Here is a 23,181-nt window from a genome sequence, read left to right as displayed (position 1 = left end):
TGCCCCAGAATAAAGGGGGCTGCAGAGGAGCTCGAAAGAGCGTTGGACCTGAAAGCAGGGGCTGTCAAAAAGCCGATTATGAAGATGATGGAGGAGAAAAGAGGCAAAGAAATCCAAATTAATGTCCGCTCCCCTGGGCTTTTCCAGCTGCTGGGGATCCAGAGGAGCTGCAGCAAGTCCCTTCTCCTCCCCGTGATGCTGCTTTGCGCTCCGGAGAGCTGGAGGGCACCCAAGGGAGCATTTAACAGCAGCAGACTGGTTTTGGGACTGTGGCTGTTTCCAAGCAAGCAGCAAACTGTGGCCTTTGCCTCCTAAAGAGCAGCTCTTTGCTATGTAAAGGAGCACAAACATCGCTGGAAAGGAGCAGCCCTGAACACACCAGGCGAGCTGGACACCGCTCCTCGCCCGGTGGCAGAAATGGCAGCGGTGATTTTCAGGGGAAATAAAAAAATGACCCCGGTTCCAGGAGAGGTAACTGCAGGTTAGAGCTGCATAAACCCAGCCGGTCATCTGCTCGCTGGAAAAATAATTTGTCAGGCATTTATTAGGATCAGTTTATTCCACTGCTGGTTCCCAATGGAAAGAACAGTTTGGAGCCCTTGTTACAGCTCAGGAGCGGAAAACAGGGAGCGGCCAAGAAAATCTGAAAAATCTGTTTGCTGAGGGACAAGGAGCCGCGCTGGGCTGTGCGCGGGCAGGGGCCGGCTGCCTCCTGCCCAGGGGATGCCGCTCGTCCCGGTCCGTGGGCAGGGGGAGGCAGCGGGTGGAGGAGGGAGCCTGCAGGCACTCTGGGATGGGTTTTGATGTTTGGGAAGGTAGAAACGCCGGGGATGGCTTTTGCAGCACGCGATCCCCCGGAGAGAACTGGGAAGGGATGGGGGGATACGTCCCCGTCGTCGGCTGTCCCTGCACGGAGCCGGCGAGACCCGTGTGCTGGGAGAGGCGGCAGCAAAGGTGCTGCTGGCTGGTGCTGCGCAGGGATGCGAGCAAACCCAAAATCAAGCACGTAATATCCCCCACGCCAAGGCCAGGCTAAAGCAAAACAAGCGTTTCAGTCCCACCAGCCCCGGGGAACGGGGAGGGATTCTCTCCGTGACACCTAAGTGAGCCCTCGCGTCCCCCTGCACGCGCAGCACAAGCGCAGGGCCGCAGCAGAACTCAAAAGCAACACGAATCGTTGCAGCCCATCACGGGGCCTCCCTGCAGGCAGTTCCCGGAGAGGGGACATGGAGCTTCGGAGGTTAGCAGACAGGAGTTCAGCCCCTCAGTCCTCCTCATTTAATTGAAACACACTGATTGATACCAGCTTATGACCTGGCTCACTTTTTAATGGAGATTCCTAGCCAAGGATCAAATTGGCTTTATAAATATTCATGAAATTAAGTCTGAGGCTGGGATAAATTAATAGTTGCTCCACGGATGAGCGGAATGGACCGTGGTGGAGAACGTGCTCAAGATCACACAGCAAAGCGAAGGGGAGCAGAGAGTGCCCCAACCACCACCCGAGCTCCTCATCTTCCTCCTTCCCAGACTTTCCCCACATCACCTCCCTTCGACGGAGGGGGAAGAAACAAACACAAGAGCAGAAAACCCCACGTGTGTAATAACGCAGCAGGGAAAAGCCCCTGGCTTCCACTCCTGCCCTCAGCTGCAGCTCAGCAAAGCCCACTTTTTCCCCCAAAATGTGTCCAGACATCAGTGGGACCGTGCCCCGGGCACAGCAGCCATCACGGCCGTCTCTGCTGAGGATGTGGGGCTCGGGGACCACTCTCCTGACAGGGTTTGTAGCCATTTTCAAGCCCCTCCACACATCGCCAGCGGCACAAGCTGCCAGCCACACGTCCTGCGCAGGGCGGGGGTGACAGTCACCAGCCGATACCAAAAATGTGCAGCTTCAGAAATTTGGAGAACGAGCACGTACGGAGGAAAACCTCATTCATTTCTATTCCCACATCTGCTGTCCTCTCCGCTTCGACAGCGGGCTCGTTTTCATCAGGATTGCTAACGAAGGCAGAGCTGAGCCCCTCTGCTGAGCAGTGGGAGGGCGGTGGGCAGAGCTGGGGCATGAGCCCCTCGCGTCGTGTTGGGCAGGAGCTGGTGACAAGGGACGACGAAACGACTTGCCGTGGCTCCCACCGAAAGTGAAGGGCAGCCACCCAACGCTTGCAAGCCCAACGCGGCCAGAACCCAGCGCCCGGTGTGTATCTCCACGGGCAGGGTTCAGCACGGCTGCGATCCGGCATGGAAAACCCAGGCGGGGGTGAGCTGGGGGTCCCCCGGCCTCGGCCACAAGCTCAACCCTCCCACCCGCCCCCGACTGCCCCGGGGCCACCCCGTGTCACCTGCAAAGTGGAGGGGACCCACACTCACATCTGTCCCTCGGGGGCGTAGGTGGAGCCGGTGATGCTGAACTCGTGCAGGCTGCACTGGGCGCCCTCCACCTTCTCCATAATGAACATCTGCAAGGGGGAAGGATGGAGACAGGGCATTAGGCAGCAATTTTTGGGTACAACTCACATGCCCAGCCTGGAGACCCACAAGCCGGTACCGTCCACAGCGATGGCCCCACCAGCACCGGGCTCAGCCCCCTCCCTGGTCGCCCACCATTCCTGGCCGTCCCCGAATCCTTCCAGCTCTCCCCTGCCTTTTTCGTGTTCGCCTCCTCCAGCTCTTTTTTTCCACCGGAGAGGAGCGGTGCCGAGCCAGTTCCTAAGAAGGTGGCTGTGTTTTTCTTGGAGCAGAGGAGCCGTCGGGCTCTGGTTTCCGCCTCTGCCCCGGCTGCCCTGGGAAGCCTCCGCGGGGCAGGATCCGACCAGCCAGGAGCTGCGGGAAGGGGCTGCCCCTGCCGCCCTTTCCCAGCCAGCTCTTGGCCACCAGCTCGCCTTGCGGGCTACTGGGATCGCAGCTCGTCTCCGGGCACCGGCAGCGTGGCAGCTCGGTAATAAAGCCCCGAGGAGCCATAAAAGTCCCACATGCTCTATTTTTAGTGATTTTTGCCTTTCAACCTCCTTCCAGTTTCTCTCTTGCTGCTATAGTGAGAGCAACAAAACCAAAAAAAAAGGGAAAACACAGTAAAAATCCCCCTTCTCCCCAAGCTCTCCCAATCCCCCCTGGCACAGCCCGCCCTTCGGGCACCTCCAGCAGCAGCAGGGGCAGTGCCCAGCCCCAGCCGGGGCGACGGTTTGGCGATGCTCGTTTCTGCTTAATTGTTGTTTACGACCCGCGCAGAAGCCAAGAAGTAACATAATAAATAAAGAAATAAAATTGGTTTGATGAATGCATTTCCCCGGCCGCGAGCGCCGGCCGGGAGCAGCCAGGAGGGAGGATGGATGCAGGGAAGCGATGCCCTCAGCTCTACGGACCTGCTCGACGGCTCCAGAACATGGGTGCAACTGTCCCTCTCCACCCTGCCTCAAATCATTTATTTTCCCTATTTATTTCCCTCTGCTCATTTGAGATGTTCCCCAGGAGAAATCGGAGGCATCACTCAGCACCAGAGATGCAACAGTTCTGGGTACCATCCACTTCTCTCCCCTCCGCGCTTCCTCCGGTTAATTTACTGTCATTATTAATGATCGTTAATAATACACGGACACTCCACCACGTTGGCTGGTGGGTGCGAGACCCCCCCATGCAGCCTGGTATCCCCAGGCGCAAGCTTAGGGCCAAGCCAAGGGGAAAAGGTCAAGCTCGGGGAAGCACTTTTATGGCAGGTTGCGCATCCTCTGCGGCTTTTCTCACCTACGTATTTTACAGGTTTGGGCAAATCAAAGCAGGAAGTTCAAAGCGTGAATCTCCTGTGTAAATACTTCCGAGCCCAAAGCAAGCTCCCCGCAGCCCCACGGCTTCACAGCTATTTGCAGATACCCTGTTTGCTGGGCTATTGCCCTCAATCCCTTTCCCAGAGCCCATCCTTGAAGCCCCCCAGCATCCCCGAAGGGTTTCAAAGAAAATCACCAGCCGAAGGGTGGCAGAAGAGGCTCGGGACATCCCGAGCCCTCCACTGAGGCACTGAGCTCCTCTGGCAGGACCTACAAACACTAACGCATGAAGGACCTTGGTAAAGAGAGCCAAAACGCATCGCGTCCCCTTCGGCGACTGAATTGCCCCAAGGTGGCAGACGCCAGAAACAGAGGCAAAATGTGGCTGAAATTTCCCAAGGCTTCTGCAACGCCAAAAGGGACCTGCAAAGGGTGAACACCCTTCACCTCTTTTTTGGACCATTCAACACCATCGGCCTTCCAGAGCGCCAAAATCTCCGGGTCTCTTCAGAAAATGGACTCCAGCACTCAGAAAGGCCGACTGGCCTCTTATTTACTAAAAAAATCTGAAAGCACCCACCCCAGCCGCCGATGGTTTTGCCTGATACGGGACTGTTTGTTTTCAAACGCTCATGGCTACCAAACAATTACTACTTTCACAATAGCAACTTTCTTATTAAAAAAAGGAAAAGAAAAAAAAAAAATAAAAAAATCATTCCAGGCCCTTTATTTTTCCATGCCTATTTAAAAAGGTGCCGCGTAACCCACAGCAACCCGAGCTTATATCAGATTTCCTGCCGGCCCCCGGCGTGCGTGCCTGCCCGGCAGAGCGAGGGGGCGGCCGGGGGACTGCAAAGGTGCCTGCAGGTTTTTTTGGGGTGATGTTTCGGTGGATTTCCAGCCTGAAAAGGGGAGAGGTTCCGCAGGCGGTGGCAACAGTCTGGAGGAAATAGCCGTGTCTTAACCCGTAAAGACGACAGGTGAGGTTCCCCTCACAAAAATAAGATAAAGAGTAACAGGAGCGATAGGAGGAGGTGGCAAAGCTGTGCGCCACAGCTCAGATACGTCTCCACGTTTCTGTATTTTCTGTAGTGTCTTTAACAGAACTACTCATCGAAAGGCAGACAAGATAGGATTGCTGTCTGGAATAGTAAAAGGCTGTAATCATCAGCCATTTACCCATCAATCCGCCCATGCATCAGCACCGTCTTTCTCCTGCGCTGGAAGCAGCCCCGGCTGCCGGGCACCCACCGGCAAGGGCCACAGCCCCTGGGAAGCCCCCAGCAAGGCCTCCCATCAATCAGTGACCGGTTTAGACAAACAAAACTGCTGAGTCAAGGCACAGTGTCCTGGAGATTAAAAAGCGAATAGCGCCCGCACAGCTCCTGGGCGGCTGCACCGGGGACGGGAGCTTGCACAGCCAGGCTCTGCTACGAGGTGTATTGAAAATAAACCCCTTTCTGCTCTTGTTCCCCAAAACACCAGCCATCTCGGAGACAGGCAAATGCCACCAGCCACCTCCCTCTCCTGGACCAGCATCTCAAACCCCCAGCCCCGTCCCGCTCTGCCCCACGCAGCAGCAGCCTCCAGCCCCCACGGCCGCGCTCCCATCCCTGACTCTCAAACTCCACCTTCGCGCTCGCGGAAAATTAAGTTACGGCGCATAAAAGGGTGCTGCAACTTTTAGGAGGCCGAGTTAAATGTGCAAGAGCAGCGCTGCAATGCCTCTCCGCCCGCCTCTCCCCCTGCCAGGCTCCCATCGCTCCCAGGAGGTTATTTCATGGCTGGGAGAAGGCTGTGCCTGGTTGCTCCGCGCCGTGGGCTGGGTGAGGTGGTGGTCTTGGAGACCCCCAGTTGCCCATAAGGTGGGCAACAGAAATCACAGGTTTAATCTGATTTACTAAGTGGGTTTGTGGCTTTACTGCGTTGCTGCAGAGCTCTAACCTCAGCGGACTCGAGGCCACCAAAGTCTCGGCCACCTCAGATGGACGAGGACCCGGCACAAAGCCCTTTGGTGGGCACTTCATGCCCACAAGCATTCGGAGGGAACCACTTTGCCTGTGCTGCCCCCATGGCATCCATGCGCACCCTGCCGAGCTGGCTCAGCTGGCACCCAGCCACGTGTCCCGGGCACCCGGCAGGACCCAGAGCCGTCAGCACAGCCCTTAAAAAACAGCCGAGGGTTTCAGAACAGCCTCGAAGCCTTTCAAGAGCCACTTTACTGCTCTACAGAAGACCTGACACTGGCAGCAAGATGTAAAGGGCAAGCACCGCTTGGCAGCATACCCTGTGGCCGAGCAGCTGCGGTAATTAAATTGCACTCAATTAATACATTTTTCCAGGTTACTGATAGGCTTTCGTGGCTTTTACATGCCCGTAGCTGAGCCGGCTGCTCGGCGCAGGAGCGCATCCAGGACACGCCAAAGGCCGCCCAGTGCAAATATTGACCCACCCGCCGCTCGCCTCCGTCCTGCCTGCGTCAACGCGGGAATCCCTGTCCGTTAAACATTAACGGCCGCGTCTGGCTGCCCCGAGGCCAGCCTGGCCCTCGGTGTCACACCCTGGGAGTCAGGATCCAGCCAAGTGAATAACACGGATATCAGAAAAGGGTTGTGGGGGGATGGGGTGGACGATACATTGAATTTTTATTTTTTATCTTTCCAGAGTTGCTGACTTCATTCTGCAAATGACAATTGATTGAAAAACCCTCTTGTGTGCCCTGCTCCGTCCCCCTCCTGCCCTCTCTCTGTCCCAGCATCGCTAATCCTGCCTCTCCCGACCACACCACACCTCAGGAGATGGTGGCACTTCTGCCCACGCTCAAGAGCAGATGCTCTGGTAGGAAGAGGTTTGGGGAAGGCATGGTCACGTCCTACCTCTCCTTCTGCAATCTGAAGAGCTAAAGTAGACCCCAAATGATGGGGTTGCCCTTTACTCGCCTCCCTGCATCACTGGAGCAGAAAACGGGCTGGTGGGAACCCCCTCCTCGTGTGAGATGTGAGCGACTTGGTCACTGCCTCGTTCCAGCAGTGTCTCGTTTTAAATCATTTACAAGGCAGAAATATCAGACGTTTCCAGTCATCTGTAGTTTGTACTGAGCAAACCAGTGGCCAAAGTCCACGGCCAGCTTGCAGCACGGTCACGCTTCCCACCATGCTACCCAAGTGTCAGAAAGGAGGGACGGTGTCCAGGTCCATTTTTCCCCACAGCAACACATTTTCCAAGGTTCTCCTATAAAAGCGACGCGCCAAGGCCATGAAACTTTCCTGAGACTTGAGGATTAATGGGGAAACTGAGAAGTATTTGGATGGTCCAGGCTTTCCTAACAAGTCACCTCCCCATATGGCCAGACAAGCAGGAGAAAAGCTCCCTGGTAGGCCAGGAGCCTTTGACCTCTTCACCAAACCACCCCAGGGCTCTCTCCATAAGAGCTTTTCGGTCCAAGCCCAGGCACACACAGCTGCTGATGGCAGACTTTCTGCCAGGACAGGACAGGTAACCCAAGCACCATTTCGACAGGTCACAGGCATCTTCTTTTAACCCCTGGATTTCTGCTTGAGCTCGTCATGGACAGCTGGATCCACATGTTGCACTGATCCGCCAAGTTTTGGCCTCACAGGTCCTGACTTTATAATTTTGCATAGTCCAGGATTTCTCACTAATTTGGTTAAAAACAAGGGAAAAATGGGTAAGAGAGCAGAGGAGGCCAATTGCATTGGCTTCTCCAGCAGCTCTGTCTCAATGCCATATCCCAGCAGGAAGAAATGCTCTCTGGAGAGGGAGCCCTGAAATAAGTCTGCAACACGCCACCTCCAAACTGGTGTGCTCATAAAAGTCAGTTTTCCAATTACAACCATGCCAAGAGAAGCCATAAAACCCCTCGCCCCTGGTCAGGCAGAGAGGAAGCTCAGGGCCTCCTACGAACCATCGTCCATGCTCACCTTGAAATTCCTAATATGAAACAAGTCTGGTGAGGACAGCAAAGCCCGTCACCCCAAGATGGGGATGGAGCGGTGCAGGGTGTTTGAGGGCGTACAGAACATCCCCCAGTACTCCAGTAGACCCCAAAATGCCCCCAGTACTCACCCGGCAGACGGACATCTGGTTGGTGGTGAGGGTGCCGGTCTTGTCAGAGCAGATGACGGAGGTGCAGCCCAGGGTCTCCACTGAGGGCAGGCTCCGGACAATGGCGTTCTTCTTGGCCATGCGCCGCGTGCCCAGCGCCAGGCAGGTGGTGATGACGGCTGGGAGGCCCTCGGGAATGGCGGCCACCGCCAGTGCCACCGAAATCTTGAAATAGTAGATGGCCCCCCGAAACCAGGAGCCCCCGTGGACGGGGTCGCTGAAGTGGCTGACGTTGATGACCCAGACAGCGATGCACACCAGGAAGATCACTTTGGAGAGCTGCTGGCTGAACTCGTCCAGCTTCTGCTGCAAAGGGGTCTTCTCAGGCTCGGTCTCCACCATCTGGTTTCGGATCTTTCCGATCTCGGTGTACACCCCTGTGGCAATGACGACACCTACAGCCTTCCCAGCTGCAATGTTGGTGCCCTGGGAGGGAAGAAAGGGGCCAGAGCAGATATATGGGCATGAAACCTCTTGGCCTGAGGGGTAAATGGGTCACTTGTTGTGAAAGAAGAACATGAGATCTTGGTTAAGGGGAAAATGAGACACCATGGGATTTTATATAAACACACCCTAGGGCAGCAGGAGACCCCTCCTGAGAACTGTCTCGCCCACCGAGGACTTGGCTTCTGCCTGAGAGAAGCGTGAGCAAGGGGAAACTCAGACTTGCAATAGCTCCAGGCTCAAACACAAACCTTCTCCCTGTCCACAGTACATCCTACGTGATGGAAAACCCACTGAGATCCCCCAAGGCATTTAAGGGTGTAATTTGCCACAGCCTAAATGAAATCCTGTGGAAGAAGGTCCTCATTTTTATGGATTTGGGGCTCTTTATACGTAATCGAGTCTTTCTCATGCATGCACTCCCTTTCGCTGCTCAGAGACCTCCTGTGTCCATTGGCCTCTTCACTTGGCGGCTCTTTGCAAAACCACAGGAGAGGTGGGGACAGGCGCAAGGGACTTACGGAGAAAAGCATGTTCTTCTTGTCCTGGTTGACAGCCCGGGGGTCGGGGATGGGGTCAGCATGTTTGATCACCGACACAGACTCCCCTGCCAAGACAAGAGGGGGGAGATGAACCACCCGCATTTCCTCTCCAGCCTCCGCTCAATGCTGTTATGAGCCTGCATCACAACCCCCGCGGCTTTTTAAAGCAGCACGTTGCCACCAAACCATCAAAACATCCATCACGGGGATGTCAGAGCTGGGCCAAGGCGCTCTGAAGATGAGGGCTGCAGAAAAACGACCTGTGTGGATGGTTAGCGGCCACGAGGTCCCATACAGGCGTGTGGGATGGGGCCAAACCCCTGCCCCAGGGAGCCGCTGGCTCAGGTTTGCATGGTCAGGTGGAACTGGTAGAGCAGCACAAGAGGAAAGGTGCCCAAAGCCCTTCTGCTGAAGGTTTATATGTCGTTCTTTGCAGATTTGCCCTTTTGCTGCATCTTCTTTTGCCCTTGGTGAACTAAGTTAATGAAAAAGCACTTTTCAAGGAGACTGGGCCCCTTTCCCTGTGTTTTTAACATTTTTTTCTGATTGCTTTTCCTTCCCCGCTGCCATCTCCTAACTCAATGCCTTTACAAAATCACACACGGGAGCTGAAATACTGGAAGCCCTTTTTGTCATCTGACCATTCACCGGCCTTCCCTGACAGCAGAGAGAGAGAAATTTTGAAGTATCCTAGGTCATCAGCTTTAAGGGCTTTTCCTGTGCTTAAAAAAAAAGCCCCAAATATTGTCACCTCTCCCTGAAGCCACGAGGCCTCGTGCACCGGTGGTCACCATGCGACGGCTGCACGGGGGGAGCGTGGGCAGGGAACGAGCAGCCTCTCCTGAAACCCCGCATGTCGCACAGGACCGGAGGGATGCCCAAGCACCGGGCGCATCTTGCCTACGCCACAACTTTTAAATGATGCTGCGACCTCCCCAGGTCCTCAATCTTGTTCTCCCACCCATTTCCCACCCCGGCAAAGCGCTTAGCCCAGCATCAGCCCCGAAATTTGGGGGTTCAAATCCAGCAGCCGCCTCCGCCCCATCCCACCTGCACGCACCTGTGAGGATGGACTGGTCGACCCGCAGGGTGGTGGACCGGATTTCGATGATCCGGATGTCCGCCGGCACCTTGTCGCCAACTACAAGGGCAAGAGAAGAGCAGCTCCATCAGGTGGGACCGGCAGCACCCGCCGCCCTGGGGAAGGGGGACAGCAAACCCCAACCATGCCACCACTGTCGGGCTCTGCCCCAAGGCTTGGGGCCACCGGTTTGCACCTCAGTTCCTGCTGTTTCCCCTCAATTTCTATTTCACCGTCTGATCTCCAGGGCAGGGACTGGGTTTTGCTGAGCATCGCCGTGTCCCTGTGCGGTGCAGGCGCACGGCAGCACCCAGCCTGCAGCAACGAGGGGTCCAGCCTGCGGTAAACCAGGGTCCTGCCCCGGGATGCCTCCTTTCTGCATTTAAAGCTTAATTTTGTATGTCTATAATTTACAAGTTGAAAAAAGAAAGCTGGAAAGAGGCGCCATCAGTCGCAATCAGACATCAGGCGGCGCAGTGATGGAACCTTGAGGAACTCCTCATTTCAGGGGAATACCTTGCACAAAAGCAGCCAGCCCGGGGGGCGGGCAGCAGGGCTGAGGGGGTTACTCGTGCCGTGCCAGGTGCCCTCCACCCCTTTTCCATGGACCGACCGCGTGTTTCAAGCATCACCTCCCCCTGCAAAACGCGGCAGGAGCAAGCGCTGCCCCATCCTTGCTGCAGGGGGATGCTGCCGGGGCGGGCGACCTGCCTGCCAGCCCTGCCCGTCGCCTTCCCCGGCTGCCGCCCCAGCAAAACTACCTGTGGGTAGTGTGTGTGGGGGGGGGGCTGTGCCAGGACAAGCAGAGGCAGGAGCTGCGGGGGAGCAGAGGAGCCGAGCGGGCTTCCAGCACATCCCCACGTCCCACCTGCCCCGGCTGCACCTCCACAGTGCCATGAACTCCACCACCACGGCTGGGACCCCCCAAAACCATCACAGGCAGCGAGGACCCGCATCCCCCTCCTGCCAGCAGGTATCTTTTCTTTTCTTTTTGGAGCGGAGCTGCCGCAGGTCGAGGTCCTCGGGGCAGCAGCATCTCACCCTCTGCCCTGCAGCCAAACCCCGGCGTGGCCCTGCCTGCCCCACCACGTCCCCATCTCTCCTCTTCCCTGCAAAACCCCCAAAACATCCCCATTTTGGAGCAGCCAGAGCCTCCCGACACCACTCTTGAGCCCATTGCAGGGCTTGGTGGACCGACTGGAAGCTGTTGACACTGGAAGACCTTTCGTGGCCGAGACAAACAGCCGTCCGTGGGTCTCCTGGCATGGCACAGTGGTTACGGGTGAAAGCAGCCCTGCTGATTGCCAGCCATCGACCGCTGCCCACCGAGGCACACGCACTTCCTTAAAAAAGAAAACATTTAAAGCTGCTTTTCCCGCTGGGTTTCCTCCTCCCAGCTCCTTGGCGCAGAGCAGCTTTTCCTCCTGCTCCCTTATCGGCTGGACGCAATGGCGCTCCGGCGCTTCGGAAATATTGAGGCAGAGCCCGCCCTGGCTCTGGGCGCCTTACATCACGTTACACAACGCTGCGGGCCTGGCCGCTAACCGTCCTCTCAAATCCCAGACTTTAACGAGCGCTTCCTCCCGGGGCTCGTAAACCCCCCCTACTCCGAGGGCAGCGGGACGGCGGGGGGGGCTGGCCCCGCTCCACCGCCCAGCCAGTTATTCCAGCTGCGGATCCCAGCGCTCTGGGACGCGGCGTGAAACATCTGCCGTCCGACCGGACCTGCCCCGCTCCCCGTCGCACCCAGTTTTGGGGGGCTGAAGTGAGGGGTGCTACGCACAGGGACTCACAGACACCGCCCCCCCCCCCCCCAGATGATTCCCTCAGACTTCACAGCACCTTAAAGGGAGCAAAGAGCTCCTCTCCCCCCCTGGGAGGGGGTTTGCAAACGTTTGCTCAACCTGTGGATGAAAAATCGTGTGCCGGCATCTAGAGACAGCGCGGAGCCCCAGGGCCATGGGGGTAGCATCCCCTCAAGGGTAGATATTGCGATAGCCTCCCAGGGGACTCGCGCGGCGCAGGACAGACCTGGCAGCACCATTAACCAGCTACTGAACACGCGCAGATCACCCAAGCGCTGCCAGTCTCCCCCGTGCCGAAAGCCAAGGGGAAGAGCGGAGAACGGGAGGCGGCGCTGCCCGAGCAAAGCGGGAGTGGGCAGGGGGTGCAGCCCCCGACGGGGCTCCACGGGCAATGCCCTGCCTGCATTTTTCGGGCAAGGCAGAAAGCTGGGGCTGCAGCCAAATTCGCCCGGAGTCACCTCGAGTCCCTTGTTACAAAAGGGCAAAAATCAGCTGGGTTCAAACGCCGTGCCAACTTGCAGCCATCATTCCCCTCTGGTATTAGCGTAGCAGGTTTTCAGCGCCCTGCTGCCAAATTTGATGCACTTGCACGTGCAAAAAAACGCCAGTCCCCCCCGCCTGCACTGTCCCTGCTGTCCCCAGGACGTCAACTGCACATTCAAAGCTGTTTCTCCTGATGCACTTTCCTCTCAGGCAGCCTGACAGCATCCCACCGCTCGCTAGAACCTCCTAAACCCACCATTTGCTAATTAATTTGCAAACCCTGCCAGAGGAGAGCTCAGCTCTTTCCCTCCCGGTCCTGATGCTGATTGTGCCATTAAAAAGTAATATTCGGGTGCTGACGGGCAGGCAGCAAGCACTTGATCTGGGGAAAGGCGGCAGAATTTAACTGATTCATAATTAATTAATTTAATTAAAGGCCAGGTCACCAGCTGGATGGAATGCATTGCCGGAGCCGGCTTGGGAGCGCCGCCAGCTCGCCCAGCTGAGGACCTGGCCCGCGCTCCTCCGCTTGATCCTCCCTGCATTATTTTTATGTTCATCTTCCAGCTAAAGCCCAACTGGAAGACATAAATAACAGCGAGCTGGCCGGGCGCGGGAGGGATTGCAGCATCTTTCCACTAGCAGGGCCACGAGGAGGAAAGGAGAGGATTAGTTTTGCGGCTCTGGGGGTTTACGGCATTGTTTAACGAACAAACAAAATGGGATAATTGAAATGCACCCTCTTTAGCTCTGGTGAGGCAGGCCGGAGACCCCCAGGCACCCTTTGCTGAATGAGAAACCCCGACAGAAGGGCTGGGGGGGGCATAACCCAACCAGGGAGGCAAAAGCATCCTGCAGCCGGTCCCCTCTGCCTCTCGCCCTCCCCGAATAACAAACCCCAGTTACCAAGGAAGCCTGCCCACGCAGGCAGGACCAGCGCCGCTGAACCCCCCCGCGCCGGCGGCAGCGCTCCCCGGCACCCCCCGGCGTGGCACCCGGCGCCGGCCCTTCGCTCGCGCCTTGTCTGGGGGACACGTGGGAGAGCCGCTGCCAGAGAGGGGGAATCTTGGCGGAAAATTAAAAGTCCTTCCGGTTCTTCCCAGAAAACAGGGAAACCCTCCCGAGACACAAAACCTGTGCCAGAAATATACACTATTTTTTTTTTTTTTCCTCCTTTTCTGCTGTTCTCTACCGCCCTACGCTCAGGGCAAAGCCTCTGCAGGCTGATGAGCCCCCACTTTGGCCCAAATCATTTCACCTTCCTGGACTTGAAAAGAGAAACTAAGATCTCAAGTGTACAACAACGAGGTGACTCGGTGGCCGTGCCTCCGGAGGAGGAGATGTGCCCGGATGCTGCGGCAGAGTCCTCCCGCCATGGAGTGCCCATCACCAAAGCCCCCCCGGCCAGCACCACCTCCCCGTCCCACCCCATGCCCCGGGGCGATGGCACCCTACCTGCCACCTCCACGATGTCTCCGGGGACGATGTCCCGGGCGCGGATCCGCTGCACCCCACTGCGGTCGGCGCGGATCACCTTCCCCATCTCAGGCTCATACTCCTTCAAGGCTTCGATGGCGCTCTCGGCGTTCCTCTCCTGCAAGCAGAGGAGGAGCAGAGCTGCTGGTGTGGGGTTGCTCGTGCCGGCAGGCTCCTTCCCCACCCGCTGCGAAGACAGGAGCACCCAAACCCCAGCCCTGGCTTTGGGTCCATTTGCACCATGGATGGGGCAAGTGCCGCATCTTCTTCAGCTGCTCTGAGATGGTCCCCGCTGGCTTAAACCTCACCAGGTCCTGGACACTGCGTGGACCTTTGGGCTTGATTTTCTCCATCTTGCTTTGGGAAGCAGCATCTCCCACCCAGATGTATTCTTCCCCATCCAGTAACCCCACCTCAGAGCAAGCTGCAGATAAATAAATGGCCTTAAAGTGAATATATACAAGAAGATGAGCATCGCTGAGGCGTTTGCTCATCCCCCAGGAGGGATACAGCGAGGTGAGGGGCAGCAGCCACCGTGGCTTTCTGGTGGATGGGGCAAAAAGCTTCCCTTGGAAAACGCATTTGGCCACGGTATGGAGAAAAGCAGCCTTTGCCTGGATGGCAAATAAGCGCAAGATCCTAAACTCCAAGCTGCAAAAGCTGCCAAAGAAAGACTGAAGGAACAAGCCAGGAGACAGCCAACGACTGAGCATCTGCGCTGGGGTGTGGGGCAGCACGGCCAACACCAAAATCAAAGCTTTGAGAAACAAGTTTCCAATGGCAAGAAGCAACCAGCCCTTCAAATGAAGCGTCTCAACCATGTGGAACAGACCTGTGAGCCAGGCTGGGGGCGCTGCGACTCACCTGCCACACACCCACCACGGCGTTGGCGATCAGGATCATGATAATGACAATGGGCTCCACAAATGCCGTTGTGGTCTCCTCTCCTTCTTCAAACCAGGCCAGGATCTGGTAGGCAAGAGAAGAGAAGGACCACATTGTGGTTGAAACAACAAGAGCCAACATTTTAACACGAAGGATGGAAACAAGAGCCAACCAACATGTGGTGTTCGCTGGAGAGAAGACGACCCAGCGTGGTGGCCAGCCCCACAAGGCTTGGTTAAAGCCTGGGCTTGCCACATCCCACCGCTGATGCTTAACTCAGGCGCTTCCATTCTTCTGCTGGGGATAACATAATGCATCAACTGAGCAGGGCCGGAGCACGTGGCCACGCAAAGCCTGGATGAGCATTTGCACCAGGAAAGCATCTATTTTTGTTTGGCGCATCCGTGGGGAGACAGTGGCTGTGAGCAGATGAGTGGGGACATCAGGCAGCAGCACCACCACAAAGCTGCTCCCAAGGTAAATGGTGGGAAAAACTGAGCTAACGGCTCAGCACTTGGGCACCGCAAATAAAGCTGCAATCAGCAATCGGGGAGCGAGGCACCGCTGATGGTGAGCACTTCCAAGGCACCATGCAAGTACAAAGGGCTTCACATTGCAATTACTCAGAGCCACCCATAAAGGCAGCTTTGCTAACCACGTGGATGTAGAGTTTAGCTGATCCCACATCACCTCTCGGCATTATTAAGCGTGGAGGAGGTCAGCAGCACTCGCAGGCACCAGCTCCTGGCCGACTCTGCCTGCCCACCCCGGGGAGGAGAAGCTGCTCTGCGCTCGCAGGAGGTGCTGGGGGTGAATCCCGGCTCCTCCTGGGAAAGGCACATAGGGATGCAGCCTCTCCCCCAGCAAAAGTGGGAGAAGAGCCCTACTGGAGATACACCACTGAGGAAGGAATTGTTTGAAGACGAGCAATAACAACATCTGGAGAAGTAGAAGCTGGATGGTGCCACCTTGAAGGCACCACACCAGCAGCTGCAGTGGCAGGAGCAGCCTGGGCTGGGCTTCACGCCCTGTTAAACACAGGGAGAACCCAATCCTAAGCATCTCTCTGACATTACCCGAACATAACATTATGTTTTCCTGCTGCATGATGCATTGGGAGGTGTATTTTGTCAGCGAGGATCGTCCCTACCCCACACATTGGTGAAGGTGTAAAAGGAAAGCGTAGCTGTACCCGATACCTGCCCTGAGCATCACCACCTCGGGCATCACCAGCCCCGGCATCTCTGAGCCCTCCCAGCCACGCGGGCAGGAGGAAGGCAGCCAACAGCAGGCAGGAGGTACCTCCCACGCCGGCAGCCGAAACGCTGCCAGTACGGCTCAGCCAGAGGGAGGCAGAGGGAGGGGAATAATAAAAAAAAATTAAACAGATTGGATTTTCGTTTTTAATTGAAAAATGAGCAGAAGGGCTCCGGGAGGGAGACTTCACTCCGAGAAGGGCAGCCGCGCAGGGTTTGGAAATGCTCCCAGGCCTGTCTTTGCCTCCCTACGCGTTTGTGCACGCTTTAGGCAGGTGCCGGCCCCGCTGCCTGCAGCCCAGCGGAGGGGAAGGTGGTACCTGGAGTTTCTGAGTCGGCTTCAGGCACCTGATGCTCTGCCCTCACCTCTCGTCACCCATCGCCCAGTGCTCTGGCCGGGACAAAGCAACCTGTGCAACATCCCGGCAGCCCCTCCGGGCACGCAGGGACCCCCCAGCTCCCAGCACCTCACACAGCCCCCAGGACTTGGCTTGGCCAACGCCTTGGCCATTACCCCAGGAATGTATCTGCGCCACGGACACGCACATCTCCATGTGCCAGACACAGTGTCCTCCATTCTGGCGGATCCCAACATAGATCTGGTCATGCTGCAGCTTGATACTTTCAAAAATATCCAAGGAAATATCAAAGGGTCTGTACGTGCCCTGGAAGGTGCCCACCCCCAGCCTGGGGTACTTACGAATGACAGAAAAGCTGCCATCAAAAGGATGCGGACGAGGAGATCTTCAAACTGCTCTAGCACCAACTCCCAGAGGGACTTTCCTGGTGGGAAAACATGAAGCCAAGCACAGTCAGTGCTCAAAAAACCCCTCACAAGACAGGTATTTTAGACCACTGAGGCCACTAAGACCAACAGGACCCCGTCCCCCGCTCGCAGCAGAGCTGCTCCCGTGCCCGTCGGCCGCGGGCAGCCGTGAGGACATCCAGCGCTGCAATGGGGGATTTTTCTCTCTAACATTAAACACTTTCATTTCTGGCATTGGCCTGGTTTTACTACGTCTGGTTTTTAACTACAGAAACCAAATCCTCTGTGTTTCTACTCACAGCTGGTAGCCTTGCCATCAGAGGCAAGCTCTGCTCCCAGCCCGGCTGTCTCTGGGGTTAAAAGCCAGATTAAAGGACCCCGAAGGCTGTCCCCTCCTCGTCCCCAGCACCCTCCACCCAGACTCAAGGCAGCCTCCCCTCCGACCTGTGACTCACCTTCTTCTGCAGGGAGCTCTGGGGGTTTTCATCAACAGCCCAGCAAGCGTAACAAAGGAAAAAATGATAAAAATAAAAAGATTAATCGGTGATTTAGGCCCAGATTAGCAATCCCTTCCCTTGCACCCCAGAAGTCCATTCAGTACCCCAAAATGCAACGTGCTCTGCACATATTCCCGCGTCAAGACAGTTTGTCCTCGAACTTCTCAGTCTGACACCCAGTAAGCAGCACGGGATGCTCCCGCACCAGGGAAACATCATTTCCCTGCAGCGAGCGGCTCCGGCAGCATTTATTCCTGCACTCAGCCTGCCGAAAAAATACTCCTCAGGAGCTGCCCTCTCCAAATCCAGGACACAGAGCTCCAACCATCCCGTAAAACGCCCTGCCAGAAACCCAATACGGACCCGCTGGGGACTGTAACTTTCAGACCACGTTTCCCATTACTCAGCTGTACTTCACAGCCTGCAGCGCTCCAGGAAAGAAATCCAAAGCTGATGCTCAGATGGTGCAAACCGTCCTCCCGAATCCGCCCCGGTGGGTGCGGAGCCCCCATCCACACTGCTCCCAGCCAAACCCAAGCCCAGTCACCTGCACGACCTGAAAAAGCCCCAAGGGCTCCCGAATGCCCGCCACAGAATCACAGGGCTGGAAGGGGCCTCTGGAGGTCACCTAGTGCAACCCCCCTGCCAGAGCAGGGTCACCCAGAGCAGGTGTCCCCGAGACTCCCGTGTCCCCATGGGGTGACAGTTACCTTCGCACGCCACATGCACCGAAGGGCAAGCTGGGCAAGGCACAAACCCCAGCAGCCGCCAAGGGCATCGCTCTGCTTCCTCCCCCCGTGCAGCTACGGGTAGTGCTGGCCCCGCCATGGGCAAGGTTTGGCCAAGGACTGCCAGGTCCTGCACCCAGAGAAGGCTCAGGAGTGACACCCCCCCCTCCCCGGCTTTTGGCTGCTGGTCTCCATTTGCACCCACTGTTCCCGCATTCGGGGTGAATCCTTTGGTTGCCCGCAGAGCGGCTCCCAAGGGAGCCGGCAGCCGGACCAAAACCTCTGCCAACTGCCCGAGGTGGGGAAACCCAGACATTGCTGCTGTCTCATGGAAAGGGAAATCCAGGATTCGCTGAGCCCAGCGGAGCTCGCTGGAGGTGGAGGAACCCAAGCCATAGCCAGGCATCGGCGAGCCCCGGGAGGGCTGTGCTGGTGGCTCAAAGGCATCGCACAGCGCTGCAAGGGACAGGGGGGTCCCAGCACCGAGGTGACGTGGTGCAGGGTACCCGCCGCCTCCATCCTTCGGTGCTCTGGGGCGGGAGGGAACCGGGCAGAAAATCCCAACCCCAAACCTCCCCACGGGGAAAAATTCAGGCAGAAACCTCCCGAAGAGCTGCCCCAAAGCCTCCGCTGCCTGCCCCCTCCTTCTGCGCCCCGGGGGCTCAGTGACAATAAAACAAGGTGTTCCTCCAACTCCTTGCGTTTCTGGGAGGGAATAAGGGACCGGCTGAAGCTCAAGAGGAATCGGCCCAAGGCAGACGCGCTTGATGCCCCGTCGCCGGACCCGACACGGGGTGTCTCCCAGCACCCCCAGTGCGGGGCCCTGAGCGAGGGCAGGAAGCGAAACCTGCTCGGCTGTTTTCCATCACCTATTTTCATTCAGAGAAATGAGAAAAGGAAAAAAAAAAAAAACCAACCAAAAAACACAAAAACCCAAACCAAACCCACCTTCACTGAACAAACCAGTGAAAACAAGAACCCCAATGTGTTTACGCTTCAAACTGCACCAGCTCCTCGCTGCTCACAGACGCAGTTACTATGAGTTGGTTTAAGCCCATGGCCCTCCTAGATAAGGCTTCTCCGATCCCGCGTCATCGCGAGGAACAGACAGACCACTACGTAACGCCTATAATTATTCTTATAGCCCCAAAAAAAAAAAAAAAAATTAAAAATACATAATCTTGGAACGGCTTCAACATTTCAAATCGCTCTGCGGAGCGTGTCAGAAGGAAAGTGGCTCTTCTCCCTTTTGCAGCCGGCTCCTCTCCACCCCCGGCTTCCTCTCCCCGGCCCAGAGAACCACCAAAATTAAAAGTAGAAGAGATCTGCTGCTGCTATTTCCATCCAGGCTCCATTTTAAGGGTGCAAACGTGTGAGGCGAGAGGGCTGGGGGCAGGCGGGTGCCCCGAGGGAGGCATCTGGGGCTCCCGCAGGTCTCGGCTCTGCCAGGGGGTGCCCAGGGGTGACTTTCCACCCCGAGCAGCCACCCGAAACGCCGCCGGCATCTTGGTGCCTCTCCCGCCCGGCGTTTGCATGAAGAGCCACGGCGTTCGCAGAGCGGGGACTTTGCATGAGCTCTTGATTAAAGCATGAAAACGGCTTTCTGCGAACTCAGGAGGAAACACGTGCGGCGGGGGCAGCCAGCCGAAATACCGCCGGTGGCAGAGTGACACCGTGCCGTCGCTGGCACCAAACCCCAAACATTAGCAGTGCTGCTGTAGGCGCCTCCCAAAAAAAACCCCAATTTTGAGTAGAGTGAGAACCAGGCACCTCCCCTGCCATCACTGACTCCCTTCACGTGGCAGCTCAGCGCCCATTTTGCACCAAATAGCCAGAGAAAAAAGGTAGAAAGTCACAATAAACTCACATTTTGGGGTCTGAATCGATCAAAATTCATCAGAAAACAGGAATGTTTGGGGCTGAAGCCTCTGCCTCTCACTTCCACAGCCTCACTAGAAATAAGAGGGTTTGCTACTCACCAAAACCCAGGTTTGATGTGTCACCCCCCCGGCACCGGGCACGGCAGCAGAGCTGGCACCGCTGCCATGTCCCACCCGGCCGGGAAACCCACCACAGGCAGGGAACCAGCAAAATCCCAAATCCACAATTCCCTTGGGACACCATGGTGAGCGCAGACAGGCTGGAACGGAAACTCCCAGCTGGCACCTGAACAGCCCCTTTCTGTGGTGGGTGGCTGAGAGCTCGGCACGGAGATCCTGCTCTGTGCCCGAGCTCCCCGACACGGCCAGAAGGCAAATGCAGTAACACCACCGAGGGTAGAAAGCCATAACGGTTGCTCAAAGGATCCCAAAAAGGGGCCACCCACTCCCACTATAAATTTTCAGCTGCCTGAGCCGAGCAGTCCCGCCGCGGGACCCGCAGCTTGCAGACGCGAATCTGCAATTTCTCTGCTCCCGCTCTTCTGTATCATGGATTTGGAGAGCAGAGCCAAGGAAGCAGATGCCAATACAGGGCGATGGGTGCCCGGATGTCACCGGACCGTTCCCAGAAGCAGGAGAGTGTGCTCTCCTCTGTGTTATGGAGCGGAGAGATGCAGCCCCGGCTCCACCGGGCTTTGCCTTGCAGGGGCTCAAAACACAGCCAAGCTCCAGGGACCGCTGAGGATTTGCAACGTGCTCCGAGCTCGTCACATCACGACTTCTTTCCTCGCTGTGCCACCACGTCACACGGTGACCGTGGCCCGAGCTGGGCTGCAAAATCTCGATACGAGATGGTCTAAGGGCATGCAACGAGCCCGGCCACCCCGGGCAGACGCGGGGTTGCTGTTGGGCTATTTTAGCCGGAGGTTAATCTCCGGCTCCTGCCAACTCAAACAGGGCTGGCAGCCCGCGGGCTGGCGCCTGCAACATGGCAGGGCACGGTAATCAGGTGATGAAAAGGTAAATAAACACGGGTGCCACCCAGGAGGGAGGCGCGCAGGCTGCCGCCCCGGGGCTCTGCGACAGCCCTCGTGCCCCCGGGGAGACCCTGCCCCGCTCTCCGCGCCAAAGCAAACACGTAAAACGCGACAGGGTGGCAGCTGGGGTCGCTTTAAGGAAATGTTTGAGTTTCTCCTGCTGTAACAGGATGAAAAATCCCCGGAGCAGCACAGCCCTACAGCAGCCGGCGTTTCTCCATCGCGCACTGAGGTATCACATCCTGCTCGGCTTTCGGGGAAACCGAGGCACGAGGAGACACTTTCTCCCAGGCCAGCACACGGCGAAGCAAACCCTGGTGCGCGCTCAGACCTGGCGTGCGACCCACAACAGCACACATCTGGCAAAGTGAATGCTGAAATACCGTTATCCCCACTGTTCCAGGAGCTTCCCTTGGATAAAATCAGACTTTCCTTATGGGAAACCCTTCTGCGGCCAATCGATGCGGGAAGGGTGGCAGGAGGGTGCCCAGCACTGGGGATAACGCTGAGCATCGTGCCCAGGCCCAGCTCTCTGCTTCAATTAACTCCCTTCAAGCCATATTTCTATATCATAAAATCACCTTTTTTCTTTTTCCTGCCTATAATTTCTTTTTCCATATGCAGTGAAGGGGAAATAGATGGGCAAAAGAAGGGACACATCCGACTCCCAGACTTTGTCAACAGGCAGGAAAAAGGGACCCAAGAAAGCAGTGAAAAGAATAAGAAAACCCCTAAAACATCCCCAGCTGGGAGAGCAGCCCCCCTCCCGTGACATAAAGCAGGAACCCAGGCAGGGCTGCTCTGGGATCCTTCCACCGTGCCGCAAGTCACCGGGCAGAATAAATTGTTATTTTAACTGGCTGCCTTTCCCGGGAGCGGCTGCGCTGGAAGGGTCCCGTGGCGGAGGGACGTCTGCTCTGCTTCATCCCCGCTGACACCCCCGGCGCTCCGCGCAGCTGCCGCATTGCACAACCGCCGCCGGCTTCTGCCGGGTTGTTTGAAGGCGAGCTCAGCCCATCGCCGGCTTGGTGTCGCTCCCGCCTGGGGACGGAGGCATGAAGCCGCTCCTCACCTTGCGCGGTCTCGCCTGAGCCGCAGAAGTGTAAAAAACCAGCGGTCGTAAATAATCCCAGGGGTTTTAGCGTTATCTGGGATGACAAACACTCCAAACCTAGTGGTGCTCATGCTGCCGGATGTTCACAGAGGACAAAGCGTAGCTATCTACGTGCCTTGGCTACGTATTAGTTAAATTAACCCACACGGCTTTGCTTTTCTGTGAAGCTTCACGCCTGAGCTTCCCGAACACCGCTGCATCCCTGCAGCATCCCGAAAGCCTCGCGCCTCGCCTGGGCTCCGACCGGCAAGGCTGCAGCTCTGCTCGGGAAGAGCAGGACCTTCAGGGTGAGCTGAAGGGACTTTCTGAGGTTGTTTCAGCTTCTGCAGAACAAGCCGGGCTTCGGTCGTGGTCTCACCCTCCACCCGCCCCGGCCCGCCTTGGCCTGGCTGGAGGGGAAGCCGGACCCACAGACACCATGTGCTACTGCAGCGAGATGAGGAGATAAGGATGCTGCAGAGCTGAGCTTGCTGTTTACCAAAAAAACCACCACCCATATATTAAAAAATCCAGGAGCCAGCCATCCGAATCGCAGCGGGGCGGGGGGCAGCCCCGGGGCACCCCCAGCACTGGGGGGGCTGGACGGCCCTGACAGGGGGAACACTGAAGGGATGGAGGTGAAGGGAGGGATGGAGGTGAAGGGATGGAGGTGAAGGGAGGGATGGAGGTGAAGGGATGCGAGAGCGGCAGAGGTGAAGGCAGAGCTGGCAGAGCAGCATCTCGCACATCCCAACAGCGTCCCTGGGTGACTGCATCCTGCAGCATGTGAACCCTGCGACCGAGCTGCACCGAGCCCTGCGACCCAAGGAAAACACCATTTCACCCTGCATTACCGACAGGTGCAGGCACCGCACTGGGAACACCCCCGTCCTTGTGCCGGGCGGCCACGGCCAAGCTCTGCTTTGCACCACCAGAGGATCCGTCTCTTCCCCGTGTCCTCCATCACCCCCGAGGAGCTGGTCCCAAAGCCACCGGTGCTTTTCCTCCGGTGTCTTTCCCTCCTCAGCGAAGGCGGTGGTGGTGTGGTGACCCTGGGTGTGCCGCGGGTGGGGGAAGCACCTCCGGCTCCCCCCCCGGCACCTTATTTGCTTACCGCCTCGCAGCTGCTTTTTCCTGCGCGCCGGGCGAGTTTTGGTTACGCCAGCTGCCCGTGACAGCCGCTCGCTTGGGGCTGCTTCGAAAGGCGGCCGGAAGATAAAAGGCACGAGATACAACCCCCCTCCCACGGCAAACACCGGCGGTTTGCTCTTCCTGTAACTCCCCGGCGCTCGTCCCTGCTCCGGCCCTGCAAAAGCCCAGCG

The 23,181-nt window shown here is 57.2% G+C and overlaps 1 protein-coding gene across 3 annotated transcripts in view; it reads right to left on the bottom strand.

Moving 5' to 3' along the window:
• Positions 1 to 23,181, bottom strand: part of ATP2A3 (ATPase sarcoplasmic/endoplasmic reticulum Ca2+ transporting 3) — a 54,452-nt gene that overhangs the window by 17,530 nt on the left and 13,741 nt on the right. For all 3 annotated transcript variants that reach the window (XM_074593688.1, XM_074593689.1, XM_074593690.1), the window contains exons 2-9: positions 17,080 to 17,097; positions 16,559 to 16,641; positions 14,582 to 14,686; positions 13,697 to 13,835; positions 9,933 to 10,013; positions 8,852 to 8,937; positions 7,848 to 8,312; positions 2,371 to 2,459 (exon numbers count right to left, since the gene is read on the bottom strand). In XM_074593688.1, coding sequence (XP_074449789.1) covers positions 2,371 to 2,459; positions 7,848 to 8,312; positions 8,852 to 8,937; positions 9,933 to 10,013; positions 13,697 to 13,835; positions 14,582 to 14,686; positions 16,559 to 16,641; positions 17,080 to 17,097 — 1,066 coding nt within the window. The remainder of the gene's footprint in view (positions 1 to 2,370; positions 2,460 to 7,847; positions 8,313 to 8,851; positions 8,938 to 9,932; positions 10,014 to 13,696; positions 13,836 to 14,581; positions 14,687 to 16,558; positions 16,642 to 17,079; positions 17,098 to 23,181) is intronic.

This window comes from Larus michahellis, chromosome 7, assembly GCF_964199755.1.
Source record: "Larus michahellis chromosome 7, bLarMic1.1, whole genome shotgun sequence".
Classification (NCBI taxonomy): domain Eukaryota; kingdom Metazoa; phylum Chordata; class Aves; order Charadriiformes; family Laridae; genus Larus; species Larus michahellis.
Note: the sequence above shows the minus strand (reverse complement) of the source record. Positions and strands in the feature narration are given on the sequence as shown.